Raw genomic sequence first — 20,311 nt, forward strand, 5'->3', positions numbered from 1 at the left:
GTGGCTCTCCCATGCCCAGCCAGAGTTCCAAGAGCCTGGGGAAAGACTGGCTGATGCACTGGCTCTCCCATGCCCAGCCAGAGTTCCAGGAGCCTGTGGAAGGACTTGCTGATGCACTGGCTGTCTCCTGCATGCCAGGGCCAACTTGCATGCCCCGGCTGCCTGACCACTGTGCTTCCCCAAGCGTGTCGGCCTACTCCAGAAGTCCCAATGAGATCGGATTTGCCGCACCCCTAATGACTGCAGTTCCACGAGCTGAGCAGGGAGAAAAGGGGGCTCTCTCATGCTGCGTCTCAAAAGCATGTCCTGGCAGAGGAGCCATGAGAGGTTTACACTTAGGGGCACATTTACTAATTTACAATTTGGATATTGTCGCAACTTTTTCATAGCCGTTACGACTTGCGCGAATTGTCGCGACTTTTTCGTAGCCATCGCTCCGAGTACGAAAGTTTTGGATTCATTCAAACTTCGTTATCGTGACTTTCCTTGGGCCGGGTTGGAGCTGCAGAGTGCCATTGAGCCCTATGGGAGACTTTCCTTGGGCCAGGTTGGAGCTGCAGAGTGCCATTGAGCCCTATGGGAGACTTTCCTTGGGCCAGGTTGGAGCTGCAGAGTGCCATTGAGCCCTATGGGAGACTTTCCTTGGGCCAGGTTGGAGCAGCAGAGTGCCATTGAGCCCTACGGGAGACTTTCCTTGGGCCGGGTTGGAGCTGCAGAGTTGCCATTGAGTCCTATGGGAGACTTTCCTTGGGCCGGGTTGGAGCTGCAGAGTGCCATTGAGCCCTACGGGAGACTTTCCTTGGGCCGGGTTGGAGCTGCAGAGTGCCATTGAGCCCTATGGGAGACTTTCCTTGGGCCGGGTTGGAGCTGCACAGTGCCATTGAGCCCTATGGGAGACTTTCCTTGGGCCGGGTTGGAGCTGCAGAGTGCCATTGAGCCCTATGGGAGACTTTCCTTGGGCCGGGTTGGAGCTGCAGAGTGCCATTGAGTCCTATGGGAGACTTTCCTTGGGCCAGGTTGGAGCTGCAGAGTGCCATTGAGCCCTATGGGAGACTTTCCTTGGGCCGGGTTGGAGCTGCAGAGTGCCATTGAGTCCTATGGGAGACTTTCCTTGGGCCGGGTTGGAGCTGCAGAGTGCCATTGAGTCCTATGGGAGGCTTAAGTCTGAAAGTTTTGCCCGCAGTTTACGAGCGCTCAATACGAAAAAGTCGCGACAAGATACGAGCATATCGCAACGGCAACGAAAAAGTCGCAACAATTCGTGCAAGTCGTAACGGCGAAGAAAAAGTCGCGACAATTTACGAAAAAGTCGTAACGGCGACGAAAAAATCGCAGAAAATACGAAAAAGTCGCAAAATGTTCGTTTTCCAATCAGAATTTTTCCCAATCGGATTCGAATTCACGTCTTAGTAAATCAGCCCCTTAGTGCCCAGCCAGAGTTCCAGGAGTTTGGGGTTTAAATGATTTTTATGGCAGACATCTAAATTACAGAAAGATCCCTTATCTGGAGAAGCCCAGGTCCCAAGCAACCTTGATGGATAACAGGTTCCATACTTGTATATAGATAATTTGTATATAGATAATTGATTCTACCTGATACTGAATAATCACTGTGATCTCCAAGTCAGAACAAAGTAATTGACCCCTACCACCCCCTGTTAAAAGACCTGCATCAGGTTACCTGCAGAATACCCACAAAACGGTCAGGGTTTAGGTGGAAAATCCTTGACCATGCTGTTGGCTCGCAGGTATGCTGTCTGTGTACCAGCGGCGGGACTAGCATCATTGGCCCCCCCACCCAAGCTTGGCCATCCACCTCCCACAGCCACAGTGCCGTGGCTACCGCTGAGGAGCAGGGGTTGGAGGGGTTGTAATGTGCTATGGTGAACAGAGCACCGCAGCATGGATAAGCAGCAGTGAGGCAGATTCAGAAGGGTAGTCGAAGAGGTAAATGCCCAGCAACCCCCCTCTTTAATGCACCCTTAGCACATGCTTCTTGTGCCTATCCCTAGCTCTGGCCCTGCTGGGTACCCAGGTAAAGTGCAGGTTAGAATTGGCTCCTCACTTCCTCTCAAGAAAACAGACTTATTAGTAACCTTTAGTAACATACCGATAGTTTTAATTGGGAGTTTTAGATCGTTTTGGTCTTACCGCCAAATATCTGTGCATGTATGTTGACCTTGGGGCCAAATACTGAAACATAACTTACTCCATAAATAATTACGGATGAAAAAGAAGTGAACTTTCCAAAAAATAATAATAATCAACAAAACATATTAAGTATATCATACATGACAATAGAGCAAGTTGAGCATACTTCTTCTTGGTCTTCATTATTTTTGTTGTTGTCGCCTTTTTTAACTAAAACAAAATTATATATATCTTGTATTAGCAGCCCTGAAATTCAGCATAAACCACCTGTTCCGTTGTCCATCTGTTCCTGAGGCAATGCTTTGTACACCCTGCTTGCTAAAGAAATTATTCCCTGTAATGACCTTGGTCTCCAAAATAAAATGAAAAAAAAGTTCTACTCATAACAAATATATATAACAATGAGAAATATTTCCCATTATATGAAGTCATGCTCACCTTGAGTCCCCAATGCCCCAGCTCATCGACATCTTGAATATATGCATGATAATGACCTCCATAACAGCCGCCCTTGTGTATAATAACAGAGAAGAGCTCATAGGCATATACGGAGTCTTCCAGATTATGCTAAATGGGGACAATTAAGAGAACTGTCAGAGAGAGTGAAGAGGCAATCCACAGATCTGGGTAGGCAGGCTGAATAGATAGATAGGGCCTAATGAATGGTACAACAGAGAAAAAAAGTAACCCCCAAACCCTGATCGAAATGTTGGCCTGATTTCTTTTTAATGGTGCTGATTAAAAGTTACGTTTTTTCTTAGTAAAAATACCTGGCGTGCATCTGTATTTTGTGTACTACTGGCTTGGATAGCACCCAGGTTTAGCGATTAGGTTGTTTTTTTGTTTGGTGTGTTTGAACCTTCAGACATATATATATATGTCTATTAAAAGGGCAAAGATTGCTTACTATTCCGCTGCTTACAGTGTCGGACTGGGGTGCCAAGGGCCCCTAGCACCCAGGGCCAGGCAACTAATCAACCCCAGTTATGGGAACACTATATTAACCATCCAAACACCAACCACCCACTCACCTGAAATCCCCAACCCTTTTGTGACCTGCATATCATGCCTTTCCGTCTCTGAGCCCTCTCTGCCATGGGGCCCATAACTGCAGTACCCCCCTGATTGCAGGCATGCCTGGAGGTACTTAAGTGTTTCATAAACATTGGCCTGTGTCGGGTCAGTATCTCCTTGCAGAATACCTGCAAAGGATAGATAAGGTATTTCTGCTGGCACCCAAGGGTTAAGCCAATTGTTCTGCTGAAAGGAGACTGCTATCAGTGAGATCTGAGGCATACAGCCTGCCTAGCTGTTTGTTGTTGAGGTACCTACATAAAATAAACACATACGCTAAATTAAAACAATTGATTGATGTGTTCGAAAAAATGGATGCTGTAACAATTATTTACACACAATCAGCACATGGATAGATCACCTTCAAGGTTAAGTTTCTTTGTAGGAAGAATATCTGACTGTTACTTTAAAGTGTCCCATGGGCCTTTTAATGATCTGGTCACTTGAGAATTTTTATATGGAGGTAACACTTATTAATATGACAAGTGGAGATAGGCGGATTGTGCTGTTTTCTGCCAGACAGCAATTATGGTTAAAATACCACACCAATGAATAATATTGAGCCGGCACAACAAGTATGGTGCAAGCGGGGCTTAACCCCTGCGTGTTTACTCAAGAAAGCAACGTTTCGGGGGCGTACCCCTTCGTCAGGCATACGCCCCCGAAACGTTGCTTTCTTGAATAAACACGCAGGGGCTGAGCCCCGCTTGCACCATACTTGTTGTGCCGGCTCAATATTTTTCATTGGACTTTGCTGAGAGTGCCGACTCTCTGGGCTGTGCACCAAGTACAAAGCTTTGGAGGAGGTAAGGGTGTGCTGGTGGAACTTTTATTCTCTTCAAAATACCACACCAGCCATATGCCATTAGCCCTAGCGGTTTGCAGGTCCCTTTTAAGGAATATTAAATGAAATATAGTTGATGACAAGGCAGCCAGAGCCAAGTGCATCTTGGCTACCATGTTTAATTTTAGTTGCTGTTTCAACAATAGTTTGGGAAACCTGGGCAATAAAACAAAGAGATGTGTATCATGCACAAACAGACCTTTAAGGCAGGAAGTTCAAATCCCTGGAATACCACATCTACCCCACACCAAACAACCTCAAAGATAAAAACACTCAAACCTGCTCACAAAAGGGCCGGATGATGAGGCGGGTGGGAAAGGTGTATCGAGAAGTTTCCTTATAACGCTCACACTTGACTACAAAGTCAAAGTTAAACCTCAGCAGAGATAATGTGAGAAAGGGTGGCAGTTTCCCCAACTTGGCAGACTAAGGTAAACAAAACAAAAAAAAAACACACTTGGCACAGCTCCCACATCTGTACCAATTATCTCCATCAAAGTGTTCCTCTTCCAAATACATGCTACACAGAGAATTCGCCAGACTGCCCACGCCCTTCACTGCCACCGTCAAGTCAAGGAAATCCTCCTGCACAAGGGTGTAAAATGCTAAGTTTGCATAATATGCATTCTATAATTCTACCGCTACAGTTGTTCATAGTCTCCCGGCTTCTACTGTCGGCTCCCCTCACCACTTGCTCTCTAGACCCCATGCCTTCTTCTCTGCTTAAACACTGTGCTGCTGAAATTATTCTGGCTCTTACTCCCATCTTCAACTCTTCTCTGTTCTCTGGAAGTTTCCCCTCTTCATTTAAAAAGGCCTGTGTGAAGCCTATCCTTAAAAAGGCCACGCTGGACCCGTCCTGTCTCTCTAACTACCGTCCTGTCTCGCTTCTACCTCTTGCCTCCAAAACCTTAGAGCGTATCGTCTTCTCCCGTATTACTAACTTTCTTAATGCACATAATTTATTGGACCCGCTGCAATCTGGCTTTCGGCCTGCGCACTCTACTGAGACGGCGTTGTGCAGAGTTACGAATGATCTTCAGGTTGCCAAAGCCAATGGTCACTTTTCTATACTAATCCTCCTAGATCTATCGGCTGCATTTGATACGGTTGACCACTCCCTCCTGATGCAAATTCTGCATTCCATTGGTCTCCGTAGTTAGGCTGCATCCTGGATCTATTCCTACCTCTTTAACCGTTCATCCTATGCTAACAAAACCTCATCTCCAGTTCCTCTTAATGTGGGGGTACCCCAAGGCTCTGTATTGGGCCGTTGTTGTTCTCCCTTTACACGCTGTCTTTGGGAGATCTTATCAGTTCATTTGGCTTTAAATATCATCTGTATGCAGATGATATCCAAATTTACTTTTCAACCCCTTCGTTAACAGTTGAAACTGAGACCCAAATCTCTAACTGCCTCCTGGCTATCTCCAATTGGATGAACCAATGCCACCTCAAACTGAACCTAACAAAAATTGAACTAATGATCTATGATCTTTCCGCCTAAGCCTGGTCCTACTCCCCCTTTTCTATCTCTATTGAAGGCACCCTCATCAACACTGTTGATTCAGTGCGTTGTTTGGGGGTGATCTTTGACTCTAGTCTCTCCTTCTCTGACCATATTAACACCACTGTCACTTTTTCTTACGCAATATTGCCAAAATCTGTCCCTTTCTTTCTACTGCAACAGCTAGGTTGCTCATGCATGCTCTCATCATATCCCGACTTGACTACTGTAACCTGCTACTAACTGGCCTCCCTAACTCCCATCTTTCCCCCCTACAGTCTATATTAAACACTGCTGCCAGAATTCTCCTCCTCTCATCCAGGAGAGGTTAGGCCCTTCCCCTGCTAAAGTCCTTATCGTGGCTTCCTGTTAAACAAAGAATATCGTACAAACTCCTTCTCTTAATCTTCAAAGCCCTCCATTCCTCTGCCCCTCACTACATCTCTTCCCTTGTGTCTCCGTACGTTCCTGGCCGACTCGCAGAGCAACCATTTGGTTGCGCCCCCCACTACTGCTGCCGTTTCCCGCCTTAAACCCTTCTGCCTTGCTGCCCCTTACATTTGGAATGCCCTCCCTGATTTCCTCCGGAGAGAATCCTCCCCCGGTCTTTTTAAAACTAAACTTAAAGACTCACTCACCCAGCACCTGATCTGGGAAATAGCACTTATATTGTAGTGTCACCCACTGTGACCTACAGCACTTATATTTGCCGATTTGTGTCTGTAAGTTACCCTCCCATATAGATTGTAAGCTCTATGGGGCAGGGACCTCCATCCTCTTGTGTTTTTGACTCTTATTGCAACTGTATCTTTTATTTATTTGTCTTTATTGTAATACTTTGTATTTATCTATTATCTTAATAACCCCCTGTTTGTATTAATGTATTCTACTGTACAGCGCTGTGTACATAAGTAGCGCTTTATAAATAAAGATATACATACATACATATGTTCTGACTATACAGAAAGTACAAATTATTAGCATTATAAATTTACAGACACAAACTGGGAAAAAAATCAAGGACAGGTAAGAAAATTTTGCTCAGATGATGATAAAATCTGCGCATGTATTGTGTATTTGATGATACCATTGGGTCAGTGACCCCCATTTGAATGCTGGAAAGATGTCAAAGAGAAAGGCAAATAATTCCCAAAGTATAAGATATAAATAACTGCAAAGTTCTAGCAATAGGACATTTTTATAACATACTTAAAGTTAACTTAAAGGTGAAGCACAGAAATGCAGAACTTTGCAATAGAGGCAACATTGACTAAATACTTAAAAAATACAAACACACTAATGTTTCCCACTTCTGTCTGCCCTACGCTACCTCTTACCTGCCTTTCACTGATGTAGCCACACTCCTTGCACTGGATGCAGTTAACAATGGTGCCATGGTACAATCGCTTGATGAGGTCATGGCCAGATGTGCCCTCCAATGAGCACTGAACAAAATGCGGTTTAACTCCTGCACATCATGCTGGCTTGTCTCCTGCAGGGATTAGTATGTAAACGTTAGCACTTACTCATACAGGGACAAGAGAATGGTACAAAGGGAATGAATGTGAAATGGGAGAGGAGGAAGTAGGGATAGTAAGAAAGAGCAAGGGTTGGCCTGTTTTTTTTCCATTTTGGCATACAAGCTTGTTGCAATCACAAACATTTTTGTTCAGACAAAATGTTGATATCTTTAAAAAGTCACACATGTAGGGGCAATTATGCGGTTTAGTCAGAAATAATTAAACTGCAGAAAATGCCAGTGTTTATGTGGCCAGCATTAGTAATGTTTTCACTGTTAAAAGACAACTGAACCCCCATCTAAACCCCAGCCCCCCCTCAACTGGCCTCTCTTTCTGCTACTCCTCTGCACAGTTTATTCCTTTGAAATGTGTTCCTTCTTGTAAATCTGCCACATAAATGCAGAGATGTGCAGCGGAGTTCACAGGTGCAACCTTATACAAGTTTGGTTCCTCTTCTTGGAATTCACCGTCATGGAGCCTGCTGTAGCATGTGCAGTTGAGCTAGGCCCGGGAGTAGCCTCAACTGCACATACTTCAGTTGGGGTTTAGTTCTCCTTTAATAGTTTATTTAAGGGATACTGGGCAAAAGTTTGAAGGAGACATAACTAAAAAGCCTTGGATGCCAGGACTATGACGGAACTAAAACTGCCAGCATGTCCTGCCCTAGCCACTGCAATATGGCACAAGATAGGAATTCTTATTTCTTATCAATAAAAGGTACAGACCTCACTACTGTTCCACCCAAAGCTCTCTGTGAGATCTGTGGTTGACAAGGCCTGCTGATCCAGCAGCAGAAGTTGAGCGAAGAGACGCTGTAACTGCAGGGGAATAATTCGCACCTGGAAATAGAAAAAAAATATGAAAAAGGAAAATACAATGAGAGGAAATAAGGAAATTCATCACCACGATGGGAAATCTGCTAAGAAAGTTGTGTCATTCAGCAATCGTAAGACAAAAAAGTATGGTACTCTGTTATCTAGATCAGTGCTGCCCAACTTCTGTGGTACCAAGGGCTGGAATTTTTTTGGCCTATGTGGTGGAGGGCTGATAAGGGAAGCCCTTGTTTTAAACTGCACCCACTTGAAAGCACATCCATGTTATCACAAGAGCTTTTAAGACCAAACCCACATTAATGGTAGTTGTGCAGCAAAACCCCAATGGTTGGTGCTCACTGCAGGGATATCACCATTCAATCATATGTAAAAGAAGTTATTACATCCTATTAAGCCACACCCTTAAATCCATATGCCTTATCCTCTCTGGGGACAGCAAAGCAACCCCCAGCACACCTTAGAGACCTCCTAATAACGATTTCCAAATGCTAACATTTGGAAATAGGTTCACCTTCCACAGGCAGCACAGGGCAGGCAGAGCATGGAACATAAAGGCAGCATAGAGCAGGCAGAGTATGGGACACACAGGCAGCATAGGGTAGAAAGAATATGGCACACACAGGCAGCATAGAGCAGGCAGAGTACGGGACACACAGGCAGCATAGAGCAGGCAGAGTATGGGACACACAGGCAGCATAGAGCAGAGAGAGTATGGCACCCACAGGCAGCATATGGCACACACACACAGGCAGTGTAGGGCAGGCAGAGTATGGGACACACGGGCAGCGTAGGGCAGGCAGATTATGGCACACGCAGGCAGCATAGGGCAGGCAGAGTATGGCACACACAGGCAGCATAGGGCAGGCAGAGTATGGCACACACAGGCAGCATAGGGCAGGCAGAAAATGGCACAAACAGGCAGCATAGGACAGGCAGAGTATGACACACATAGGCAGCATAGGGCAGGCAGGGTATGGCACACACAGGCAGCATAGGGCAGGCAGAGTATGGCACACACAGGCAGCATAGGGCAGGAAGAGTATGGCACATACAGGCAGCATAGGGCAGGCAGAGTATGGCACACACAGGCAGCATAGGGCAGACAGATTATGGCACACACAGGCAGCATAGGGCAGGCAGAGTATGGCACACACAGGCAGCGTAGGGCAGGCAGAGTATGGGGCACACAAGCAGCATAGGGCAGGCAGACAGAGAATGGGATACACAGGCAGCATAGGGCAGGCAGAGAATGGGATACACAGGCAGCATAGGGCAGGCAGAGTATGCCACACAAATTAATTCCAGCTTGTAATGCAACAAAATGTAGGATAAATACTGAAAGGCACTGTAAATGTATGCTAAAACTTCAGTTTCCCCTAATTGCTTCTGGGATGCAGGAAAGAAGCTTTTATTTTCAAAATAGCTTGGCTAGCCCAACAGTTCAGTTTTGGCCGAAAAGTGTTCCCCATTACCTTGGGGTACTATTCATAATATACAACCTGAGTTGTACTCTTGGCATTCATAAATGGCCCTGCCATTTCATGTAGAGAGGCCCAAAAAGCCCCTTACAGGGCCAGTTGATAGTGACTGTCTACAACATCTTACAGTAGCCCCAGTCTGTGCCTGTCTTAATACTTTACCACTGCATTCATTTAACTTTACTTTCCCTGATTTAGCCAGTTGCAGTTGTTCCCTTGTACAGAGCTGCCTCTTGTACCTGTGTCACACACTGCTGTTAATCCCAGGCCCTGTATCTACATCCATGCTACAAAACTGTGTTTAACACCATGTGTTGAAAAACAATTACCTGAGACTCTGGCGTGTCTTTCTCCTCCAGTGATCCAAGTTCTTTAGGACCCAAAGCAAAAAGGGCTTCTGTTACAATACAAAAGAGAAAAAAATACAGTCAAAGAATACTGTGATACTGTTTACTTTTATTATTTTTTTTTATTTTACTTTTATTGACAATGTTCTGTATTCAAAAGTACACAAGGCAATATTAAGAAAGTAAAGGTTCATCCTTGCAATGAGTAAGCTCTATATTATAGTGTCTGGGGACAAGCATTTTAGTGTTCCCAGACCTCTACTGATTATATTCTATAATTGCAAAAAGTATGCCTTTGTTTGCTTAAAAGTGATAGAAAAAAAAAAATTATCAACGAAGTATAAAAACTGAATGAGAAAAGAAAAAATAAAACAGGACTATTTTTAACTTGACTTCTTTTCTCCCCCCTGGTCCGTCTATTCTTCACTCTTGTACCAGATAAAGTTAATTACTTCCAGTCTGAGCGTAAGGCGGTTGCAGTTCCTAAAGGTACCTTGGTGGATATCCCTGGTGACTATTTGTATGTCTGCCAGCGATTTAACAAATATCCAGGGGGTCCTTATTTTTTTAAATTGCTTTTGTCTATGATTTTTCATATACCAGCAGGATCCAGTTTATTTCGTTTTTGAGCTGCGGATTTCATAATGGTGAGTTTCGAGTAATTAGAATCTTGGTAGGTTTGCTTAAGTTTGGGATGGGAAGTCCTAGTAATGCATTTTGCGGCAACTTGTGGATGTTAAAGCCAGCAGCTGAATATATAATCTCAGACTCTGACCCAAAATCTTCTAACCCTAGGACATTGCCACCATGTGTGGGTAAGCTGTACCCTCCTCTCCAACATCCTCTGAAGCATAATGGGCTATATGCACTGTTTATCTTATGTACTCTGGATAGGACCAAATACCATCTTAGTAGGGATTTGTAGCCAGACTCCAATAATAAAGTGTTGATGGAGCTATGGGCTACTAAATCCCAATTTGTTTGCCATTTCTGCTCATGTGAATATCAAGTCTTTTTCCCCATGCCTCCTTATATGAAAGGGTTGAAGTAAATGAACTTTCTATAAGAGTTCGATATAAGCAGCATATAAGCACCATTTAGCGTAAGGTTGAGTTATACACATTGATTCTAAATAGGAAGACAGAGGGGTATACTGTCCTTAATGCTTTGAATTAAGAAAATGGGACCTGAATGAATCTACACTGTTCCAGAGGGTGAGGTGAGTAGGTTTGATGAAACCTTTCCCATGTAAAAGGGCCAGAGTGTCCATACATATGCTTTAGAGTTTTAAGGCCCTTTAACCCCCACCCTTGAAATGTTCTCCTGTATACGCCCCAGATTTGGAAAGTGTTTTCCAACACTGAGAATAGACTGTTAAGCCTAGAGAAATAGGGTACGCAGGGCATAGCATTAAGTGCAATTGGATAGAATTGATTTCCATAATGGAAGATAGTTTATTTTATAAAGGTTAAGTTATATTAGGCGGTATCTTGACTCCAATATATTTTAAGTAAGAAGGCAAAGTTTAGCTGAAGCAATTTGTAAGGGGTTTGGTAATCATCATAAGTATATTGTCCTAATAGATATATTATTATTATTATTATTATTATTATTAACATTTATTTATAAAGCGCCAACATATTCCGCAGCGCTGTACAATAAGTGGGTTTATACATTGGACATACAGAGTAACAAAGAAAGCAATCAATAACCGATACAAGAGGTGAAGAGAACCCTGCCCAAAAGAGCTTACAATCTATAAGGAGAAAGGGTTGAGACACAAGGTGTGGGAATGGGCATGACCAGAGTTGTGAGAGGTGTGGCACAGGGTATTGCTAAACTAGATTAGGGTAAGCTTCTCTTCTCTCTTTTTAGAGATCTCTTGAAGGCAGAGAGATTGGGAGAAAGTCTGATAAATTGTGGGAGCGAATTCCAGAGAAGGGGGGCAGCCCTTGCACAGTCTGGAATGCGAGCGTGTGAGGAGGGAATGAGAGAGGAGTTGAGGAGCAGGTCAGTAGAGGAGCGTAACAAGCGGGTTGGATGGTACCTAGAGATGAGTTCAGAGATGTAGGGTGGGGCAGAGTTATGGACTGCTTTGTATGTGAGAGTCATTAGTTTGAATTTTATCCTGGATGGTAGGGGAAACCAGTGCAGAGATTGGCAGAGTGGCATGGCAGAGGAGGAGCGGTTGGAGAGGTATATGAGCCTGGCAGCAGTATTCATTATGGACTGGAGAGGGGACAGACTTTGGAGGGGAAGGCCAATTAACAGGGAGTTACAGTAGTCCAGGCGAGATATTATAAGAGAGTGAATCAGAATTTTGGCAGCGTCTTGGGTGATAAATGATCGTATTTTCGAAATATTTCTTAGGTGAAAGTGACATGATTTGGTAAGTGATTGGATATGAGGAGTGAAGGACAGGGCAGAATCAAGGATAACCCCAAGGCACCGGGCCTGGGGAGATGGGGTGATGGTAGAGTTGTTAACCGTTATAGATACCTCGGGAACAATGTGGGCGTTGGATGGGGGAAAGAGGACCAATTCAGTCTTAGAGAGGTTTAATTTAAGATAACGTTGGGACATCCAAGTGGAGATAGCGGGCAGGCAGGAAGAGACGCGAGTTAGAAGCTCTGGGCTGAGGTCAGGAGAGGAAAGATAGATCTGAGTATCATCAGCATAGAGGTGGTACTGAAAGCCAAAAGAATTGATTAATTTGCTACATTTTATGTTGTGTGTGGGTCAGAGAGAGGCCACTTATATTAACGTTTTTTCGCATACATGATGCCAGAGGTTCCAATGTTGTATAAACAAAGTTGGGGAAAGAGGGCATCCTTGCCTCGTCCCTCCGAATAGAGGAAAAGAATTGAATGTAAAAGGACCCCATTGTGCAACCGCAGTAGGGGAGTTTTTTTATTACATGGCAAAATTTATCTTTAATTGTTTACTTTTATTCTGATAAAAGGGGAGGTAACATCAAAATCTTAACTCAGTGTTTATGTATAGTCCTAAGACAGGAAAGCACTATAACTAGGCATGCACCGAATCCAGGATTCAGTTTGGTATTCGGCCAAGATTCTGCTTTTTTCAGTGCACTCCTTGCCGAACCTGAAAAAAACAGTAGAACATTTTTAATGGGTTTTTATTGCAAATGTATTTTATTTGGTCTAAATAACACACACAAGAATTATGATTTTTGATTTTACATCCTCTTTAATGAATACCTTTTTTTGTCACTGCAAACAAACCATAATTTTCTACCATCCTATGTTAAAGTCACAGGAGATGGTTTTCAGCCTTCTGCAGCTCGCAATCAAAACCTTTTGGCCGCCCCTGTACATATGATACCATGGTCTGCAGAACCTTCTTACCAGAAATTGCATCCTGAAACCCCAGATGGATGTTGGGCAAAGTATAAAACCAAGGTCCATGTTGCTGCACTACATAGCAATGAATCCAAGGCATATTCAAGGCTCTAGTGAAATGCACCAACACCCATACACAGGAGGCTAACATTCCATCTAGCGTGCTTCCACAATGGCAGAACAAATCTACTAGCAAGTCAGTCCACTTAGCAATTTCATCTGGCCCCATCTTGCAGGGATCAGATGTAAGAACCACCAGAGCAAAGGAGGTAATAAAGGGTTTGTTCTTCTTTACATGATTGAGCACTTGGCTTAAAGAGCGTAAGGCCTTCACCTTATATTTTTGACACAGGCAAAAGAATGTAAGACTACTTCCTGATTAATGTAAATTAATGTAAAACTTCATAGATGACCTACAAATGAAACCCATTCCTGTGCAGTAGACCACTATACCTAATTCACTAAATACAAACTAATTCATATACAGATGCCCAAGGAGTGCATCCAAACCAAATAAAAAACAGTTGTGTATCAAAACAGCTGTGATGCTTATAATGCATTTTGCATTAAAAAAAAAAAAAGAAATGACCAAACCTCTGAATTCTGGTGTAAAAAACAGGGTCCGCAGAAGAGAATTCAGGTAACAGGTGCCACCTTGATTCCTCAGTCCACTAAGCCTTGTGTCTCCTTGTGGCTCTGGGGTCTTTGAATCTCTGGGGTGGGATTTCTTGCCATTCGTGTTTGGACTGCTTGGAAGGATTGAAAAGTCTTCATCTTCCTCAAATAGGTCTCCAAACATCTTGCAGCGCAGAAGTTAGTAGGAGTAACCTTGGTATGGAAAATAAAACTATTATATCTATAATCTATTTTTGGAGCAAGTGATGTCCATTCTGACCACTTTCACCTGCTAAATTGCCAAAACAAGCAATAAACAAAATAATACTGGAGTGTAACTAATTATCAACATTTAAGAGCTTGCCTTCACATTTTATTCATTTCTAAATACTCAATCGTTCATGTTGCAGTTTCTCAATGTTTATCAGCTTTAGTTAATACATATTCATGGACTGAGTCCAAAAACTCTAAGCCTAAGTACTTACACATAACCTGAAAACAGAAAGGTATCAACAAAAAGCATATACAGTGGCTTGCAAAAGTATTCGGCCCCCTTGAACTTTTCCACATTTTGTCCCATTACAGCCACAAACATGAATCAATTTTATTGGAATTCCATGTGAAAGACCAATACAAAGTGGTGTACACGTGAGAAGTGGAACGAAAATCATACATGATTCCAAACATTTTTTTACAAATAAATAACTGCAAAGTGGGGTGTGCGGAATTATTCAGCCCCCTGAGTCAATACTTTGTAGAACCACCTTTTGCTGCAATTACAGCTGCCAGGCTTTTAGGGTATGTTTCTACCAGCTTTGCACATCTACAGACTGAAATCCTTGCCCATTCTTCTTTGCAAAACAGCTCCAGCTCAGTCAGATGAGATGGGCAGCGTTTGTGAACAGCAGTTTTCAGATCTTGCCACAGATTCTCGATTGGATTTAGATCTGGACTGTGACTGGGCCACTCTAACACATGGATATGTTTTGTTTTAAACCATTCCATTGTTGCCCTGGCTTTATGTTTAGGGTCGTTGTCCTGCTGGAAGGTGAACCTCCGCCCCAGTCTCAAGTCTTTTGCAGACTCCAAGAGGTTTTCTTCCAAGATTGCCCTGTATTTGGCTCCATCCATCTTCCCATCAACTCTGAGCAGCTTCCCTGTCCCTGCTGAAGAGAAGCCCCCCCAGAGCATGATGCTGCCACCACCATATGTGACAGTGGGGATGGTGTGTTCAGAGTGATGTGCAGTGTTAGTTTTCCGCCACACGTAGCGTTTTGCATTTTGGCCAAAAAGTTCCATTTTGGTCTCATCTGACCAGAGCACCTTCTTCCACATGTTTGCTGTGTCCCCCACATGGCTTGTGGCAAACTGTTAACAATGGCTTTCTTCTTGCCACTCTTCCATAAAGGCCAACTTTGTGCAGTGCACGACTAATAGTTGTCCTATGGATAGATTCTCCCACCGGAGCTGTAGATCTCTGCAGCTCGTCCAGAGTCACCATGGGCCTCTTGGCTGCATTTCTGATCAGCGATCTCCTTGTTCGGCCTGTGAGTTTAGGTGGACGGCCTTGTCTTGGTAGGTTTACAGTTGTGCCATTCTCCTTCCATTTCTGGATGATCACTTGAACAGTGCTCTGTGGGATGTTCAAGGCTTTGGAAATCTTTTTGTAGCCTAAGCCTGCTTTAAATTTCTCAATAACTTTATCCCTGACCTGTCTGGTGTGTTCTTTGGACTTCATGGTGTTGTTGCTCCCAATACTCTCTTAGACAACCTCTGAGGCCGTCACAGAGCAGCTGTAATTGTACTGACATTAGATTACACACAGGGGCACTCTATTTAGTCATTAGCACTCATCAGGCAATGTCTATGGGCAACTGACTGCACTCAGACCAAAGGGGGCTGAATAATTACGCACACCCCACTTTGCAGTTATTTATTTGTAAAAAATGTTTGGAATCATGTATGATTTTCGTTCCACTTCTCACGTGTACACCACTTTGTATTGGTCTTTCACGTGGAATTCCAATAAAATTGATTCATGTTTGTGGCTGTAATGGGACAAAATGTGGAAAAGTTCAAGGCGGCCAAATACTTTTGCAAGCCACTGTACTTACAATTAATGAGCTGTAAATACTCCATGTACCATGGTGATATCATTATGTTACAAATAGTTATTATTCAAAAGATCAATGAAGTAAATTACAAGGGCTGTTGGGGAAGGGTGGTAAGTGCGAAAGTAGTGTGACATACAGTAATATAGAGTTGGTGGAGATGAGAAGCAGAGTGATAGGTAAATGGCTGGTAGGTGATTGCAGGGGTAATTTTATAATAAATATATTTAGGATAAACTTTCAAAAAAATTGTCGGTATTAGAAAAAGTATTTACTTAAATAATGGCAATTACATTTTCAATAGCGTCAATTTTATGCACCGAAAATCTACAATACATTTTAAGACAACCTGAAAATTAGGGGTTACAGGGTTGATGGTAAACCCAACCCAGAAACTACATTTCTGCTTAAAAGTAGAAATTGATGGAACAAGGGAGCTATATACCAAGTAAACTTACTCACTTTACTTTTGATAAAGTTATAGAGAGTTTTGTGAGTTTAGTTTTTGTTCAAAGAGGGTGAGAATAGTCTATAAGGGTTGCATTTTGGAATATATGGCAGATGCTGCATAAGACATCATACATTTAGGACACTGTTGATTTGTAGCATGTTTTAGCAGCACTCACTGCCATTTTCATATTCAGAAATCACATAATACCAACACAGAAGTGGTTAATAGCATCAGCATATCATATAACTCTTTTGATGTCCCCATTATTTCCCATTTTCCCCATATGCTCCACTGTCTACAGCTAATTTTCTTTACACTCCTTGCCTTTTTTTAATGTTGTCCCCCTTCCCATTTTCTGGCCTTCACAACAACTACATTCACTAGCCCATTTCACTTTCTTATTCATTCTCTCCTTGTAGTCCCCTCTATCCCTACATATCCCCATATCCTTGCTTTTAGTCATTTTTTAATTTTCTCTCTCTCATTTCTCCAGAACTAGCCCAAGTTGCTCACCTCCAGGGCCAGACTGGGAGTAAAAAGCAGCCCTGGTAAATAAAAACAGCTCTCCGGTTTTGCCTTTCTGTGGATATCTGGTTTCTAGGATCATATCTAAACTAGCAACCAGGTGAGATGTGGTACTGAGTAACAATAGCCTCTCGGAGCAATAGTTTTTTGGCTGCCTGAAAGCATAAAGAGGCAGAAGAGGGCAGCAAATAATTAAAAAATAAATCAATAAAAAAATATATATATATTTAAAAACACACTTTATTCTTTAAAGTTTTATTCCACAAACATTAGCACTACCTCCACCATCCCCTGAATTGTGCATCCAGTTAACTACCAGAAGTTTCACAGTTATTCATGTACCCCCCTACTCACTTAAGATTCTGGTCACCTGAGACTTGAGCTGTAAGATTTCAGGATGCAAGGTCTCAGAAGACATTGCTGATAAATGTAACTCCCCACTCTGACTAAGGGTCAGCTTGCCCCAGGATAGAGGTGATGCCACATGAATTGGTGTATGTGTATATAGAGCAATGTGGCAGCACATAGGTGTTGTTTCAATCCCTGCCCATCAATGCAAATGGCTATGGCCTCTCCCTCTGGTTTAGAATACCCCGCAGAGTGAGCGCAGGTAGGAATCGCGCCAGGGAGGACGGGAGAGAAATAACAGAGGGCACAGCACCGCTGATACTAATTAAGCAGCCACTTTTCAAGGCAAGTGCAGTGCCGCCGTGCGAAAGAACAGACTGAGGCTGCTGCTTCCATCTTTGTACCGTAGCTACACGAAGTAGTGGATATTGAAGTAGCGGCCAGTCTGCGCAGTTTAGCCGCAACTTCCAACACGACAAGGAAGGAGTGCTGTCAGAGAGGGGTATGTCTATTCCTTACTGCAATGTGACAAGGAAGGAGAGCTGTCAGAGAGGGGTATGTCTATTCCTTACTGCAATGTGACAAGGAAGGAGTGCTGTCAGAGAGGGGTATGTCTATTCCTTACTGCAATGTGACAAGGAAGGAGTGCTGTCAGAGAGGGGTATGTCTATTCCTTACTGCAATGTGACAAGGAAGGAGTGCTGTCAGAGAGGGGTATGTCTATTCCTTACTGCAATGTGACAAGGAAGGAGTGCTGTCAGAGAGGGGAATGTCTATTCCTTACTGCAATGTGACAAGGAAGGAGTGCTGTCAGAGAGGGGTATGTCTATTCCTTACTGCAATGTGACAAGGAAGGAGTGCTGTCAGAGAGGGGTATGTCTATTCCTTACTGCAATGTGACAAGGAAGGAGAGCTGTCAGAGAGGGGAATGTCTATTCCTTCCACACAGCTTAGGAGGTGCCGCTGCCCAGTCAGAGAGGTACAAAGTACAAAGCTGGGGAGGGGGCATGGCATTTGGGAGATCAGATGTGAGGGAGGGCAGTGTGATAAGGACAGGGCTGCAAAGAGGTACAGGGCTGCTGGTGGGACACATCAGGAGATATATATAGTCAGGAGCAGGGGTGGGCAATGGGATATGTACTGGGGGAGGAGAGTTTTGTGTTATATATGCAGAACTGCCCTGTGCTGTACAAGTGTTGGGGCCGCTCGGCGTGTAATATGCACGGGCAGTGTCGGACTGGGACCCCAGGGACCCACGGGAAAACCTTAAAACATGGGCCCACTCTCCAAACTATTATTGCTCCTTTCCTCACTCAACCACTTTATTATCCTAGTCTATTTTTATTAACATTTTACTAACATTTTATTAACACCCGCTCGGTGTAATGTGCACGGGCCCGCTGGGCAGCAGTGAGACATGTACAGAACTGTTGGGGAAATAGTAAGTAATCTTTATGAGGCTGGTGGGTACCCAAACACTTATAAGCAGGGCCGCCATCAGAAACTTTGGGCCCCCTTATAAGTTATCAAAATTTTGGCTACACCCCTTGTTTGATATTATTCTATAATAAGCAGTTTATATAAATAATTTAATGCTAGCATCTATCCCATCATCTATTTCTCTTCTTTGTTCCCATTCTGAAATAGGGAATGACCATGAAGTGGGCCAAATGGTAAGGAGCAGGAGGGCCCACTGACCCTTGGACCCACCGGGAGTTTTCCTGGTATCCTGGTGGGCCAGTCCGACACTGTGCACGGGGCCGCGCGGTGTAATATGCACGAGCCCGCTCGAGCCCGCTCGGTGTAAATTTTGGCTACACCCCTTGTTTGATATTATTCTATAATAAGCAGTTTATATAAATAATTTAATGCTAGCATCTATCCCATCATCTATTTCTCTTCTTTGTTCCCATTCTGAAATAGGGAATGACCATGAAGTGGGCCAAATGGTAAGGAGCAGGAGGGCCCACTGACCCTTGGACCCACCGGGAGTTTTCCTGGTATCCTGGTGGGCCAGTCCGACAATGTGCACGGGGCCGCGCGGTGTAATATGCACGAGCCCGCTCGGTGTAATGTGCACGGGCCCGCTGGGCAGCAGTGAGACATGTACAGAACTGTTGGGGAAATAGTAAGTAATCTTTATGAGGCTGGTGGGTACCCAAACACTTATAAGCAGGGCCGCCATCAGAAACTTTGGGCCCCCTTATAAGTTATCAAAATTTTGGCTACACCCCTTGTTTGATATTATTCTATAATAAGCAGTTTATATAAATAATTTAATGTGCTAATAAACTGTCAGTTCATTGAGGCTCAGTGGAGTTTGCCCTAAATTTAAACCCAACACACCTTCCTGCCCCTGCTCTGTGCTGTCATTGCTTGATTTGGAAGTTACGTAAGTTTTTGCATGAATTTCAATCAAAAAGGTTAGAAGATTGGCAAACTAGGGATTCAGTGAATGTGCCTACTTAGAAATGGAGCCTGGCCCTTCTAAAGCTACATATTGGGCTCAGGTTAAGGGTGTATTTCCAGTATTTCACATGTTGGTCTTTGGATGGAAAGGTCATTCTTCTGTTACACAATAGTCTCCCGGGCACTCCTTGAGAATTCAGCTGATATTTATGTACCTTGGAACAAAGAAGAGCTTTTAGGCAGCAGTTTCCATGTTTTCAGTCATGCAATTACTTGGATACTGAAACATTTGCTTCTATTTTAGGAAATCATCTAATAAAATGAGGAGAAAGTACTGTGACTGAGGAAAGTTTTAGTGGTTGGAGGTCACAACAGGCACAATAGTGGGTGAAGCATCAGGGGAACAGAGTGAAATTAGGTTCTTCTAGCTCCTACCTGTTCAGGTACAGTTATATGCTGAAGTGTCATATAACTTTTACTTGTACAATTATGCATCTGACGTTCCCTCTCTGTGCACTGATGATGGGAGGCCATGATGCTGCATGGTTTGAGCCCAAATGATTGGAACTTTAGGAAGTTCCTCAGCTGCCAATAAACTATAAAGCCATCAACACGGTGCCCTGGCAGATGAAACTTTCAAACATGACAGATTATCTGCAATAGAACAGGATCTGTCAATTCTGTCTTTCCAGCATGGCACACATGCCCAGGTGGTTGGTATATGGGCAAAATTTAC

The 20,311-nt window shown here is 43.6% G+C and overlaps 1 protein-coding gene across 5 annotated transcripts in view; it reads right to left on the minus strand.

The window, feature by feature from the left end:
• Window positions 1–1,486: 1,486 nt before the first annotated feature.
• LOC108644520 (ubiquitin carboxyl-terminal hydrolase 40) overlaps window positions 1,487–20,311 on the minus strand; it is a 110,401-nt gene continuing 91,576 nt past the window's right edge. Inside the window, exons 2-8 of one of the 5 annotated variants that reach the window (XR_004223713.1) lie at window positions 13,711–13,944; window positions 12,794–12,859; window positions 9,737–9,804; window positions 7,822–7,935; window positions 6,914–7,068; window positions 4,349–4,654; window positions 2,631–2,718 (exon numbers count right to left, since the gene is read on the minus strand). Coding sequence is in view for 4 of the 5 variants with exons in the window: in XM_031906778.1 (XP_031762638.1) it covers window positions 2,586–2,718; window positions 6,914–7,068; window positions 7,822–7,935; window positions 9,737–9,804; window positions 12,794–12,859; window positions 13,711–13,915 (741 nt within the window). In the remaining variant the exon portion in view is untranslated. Of the gene's footprint in view, window positions 2,719–4,348; window positions 4,655–6,913; window positions 7,069–7,821; window positions 7,936–9,736; window positions 9,805–12,793; window positions 12,860–13,710; window positions 13,945–20,311 lie in introns of those variants that run through there. The other 4 variants (XM_031906778.1, XM_031906780.1, XM_031906784.1 and 1 more) reach the window with 4 other exon arrangements.

The sequence above is a fragment of the Xenopus tropicalis genome, chromosome 7, assembly GCF_000004195.4.
Source record: "Xenopus tropicalis strain Nigerian chromosome 7, UCB_Xtro_10.0, whole genome shotgun sequence".
NCBI lineage: Eukaryota > Metazoa > Chordata > Amphibia > Anura > Pipidae > Xenopus > Xenopus tropicalis.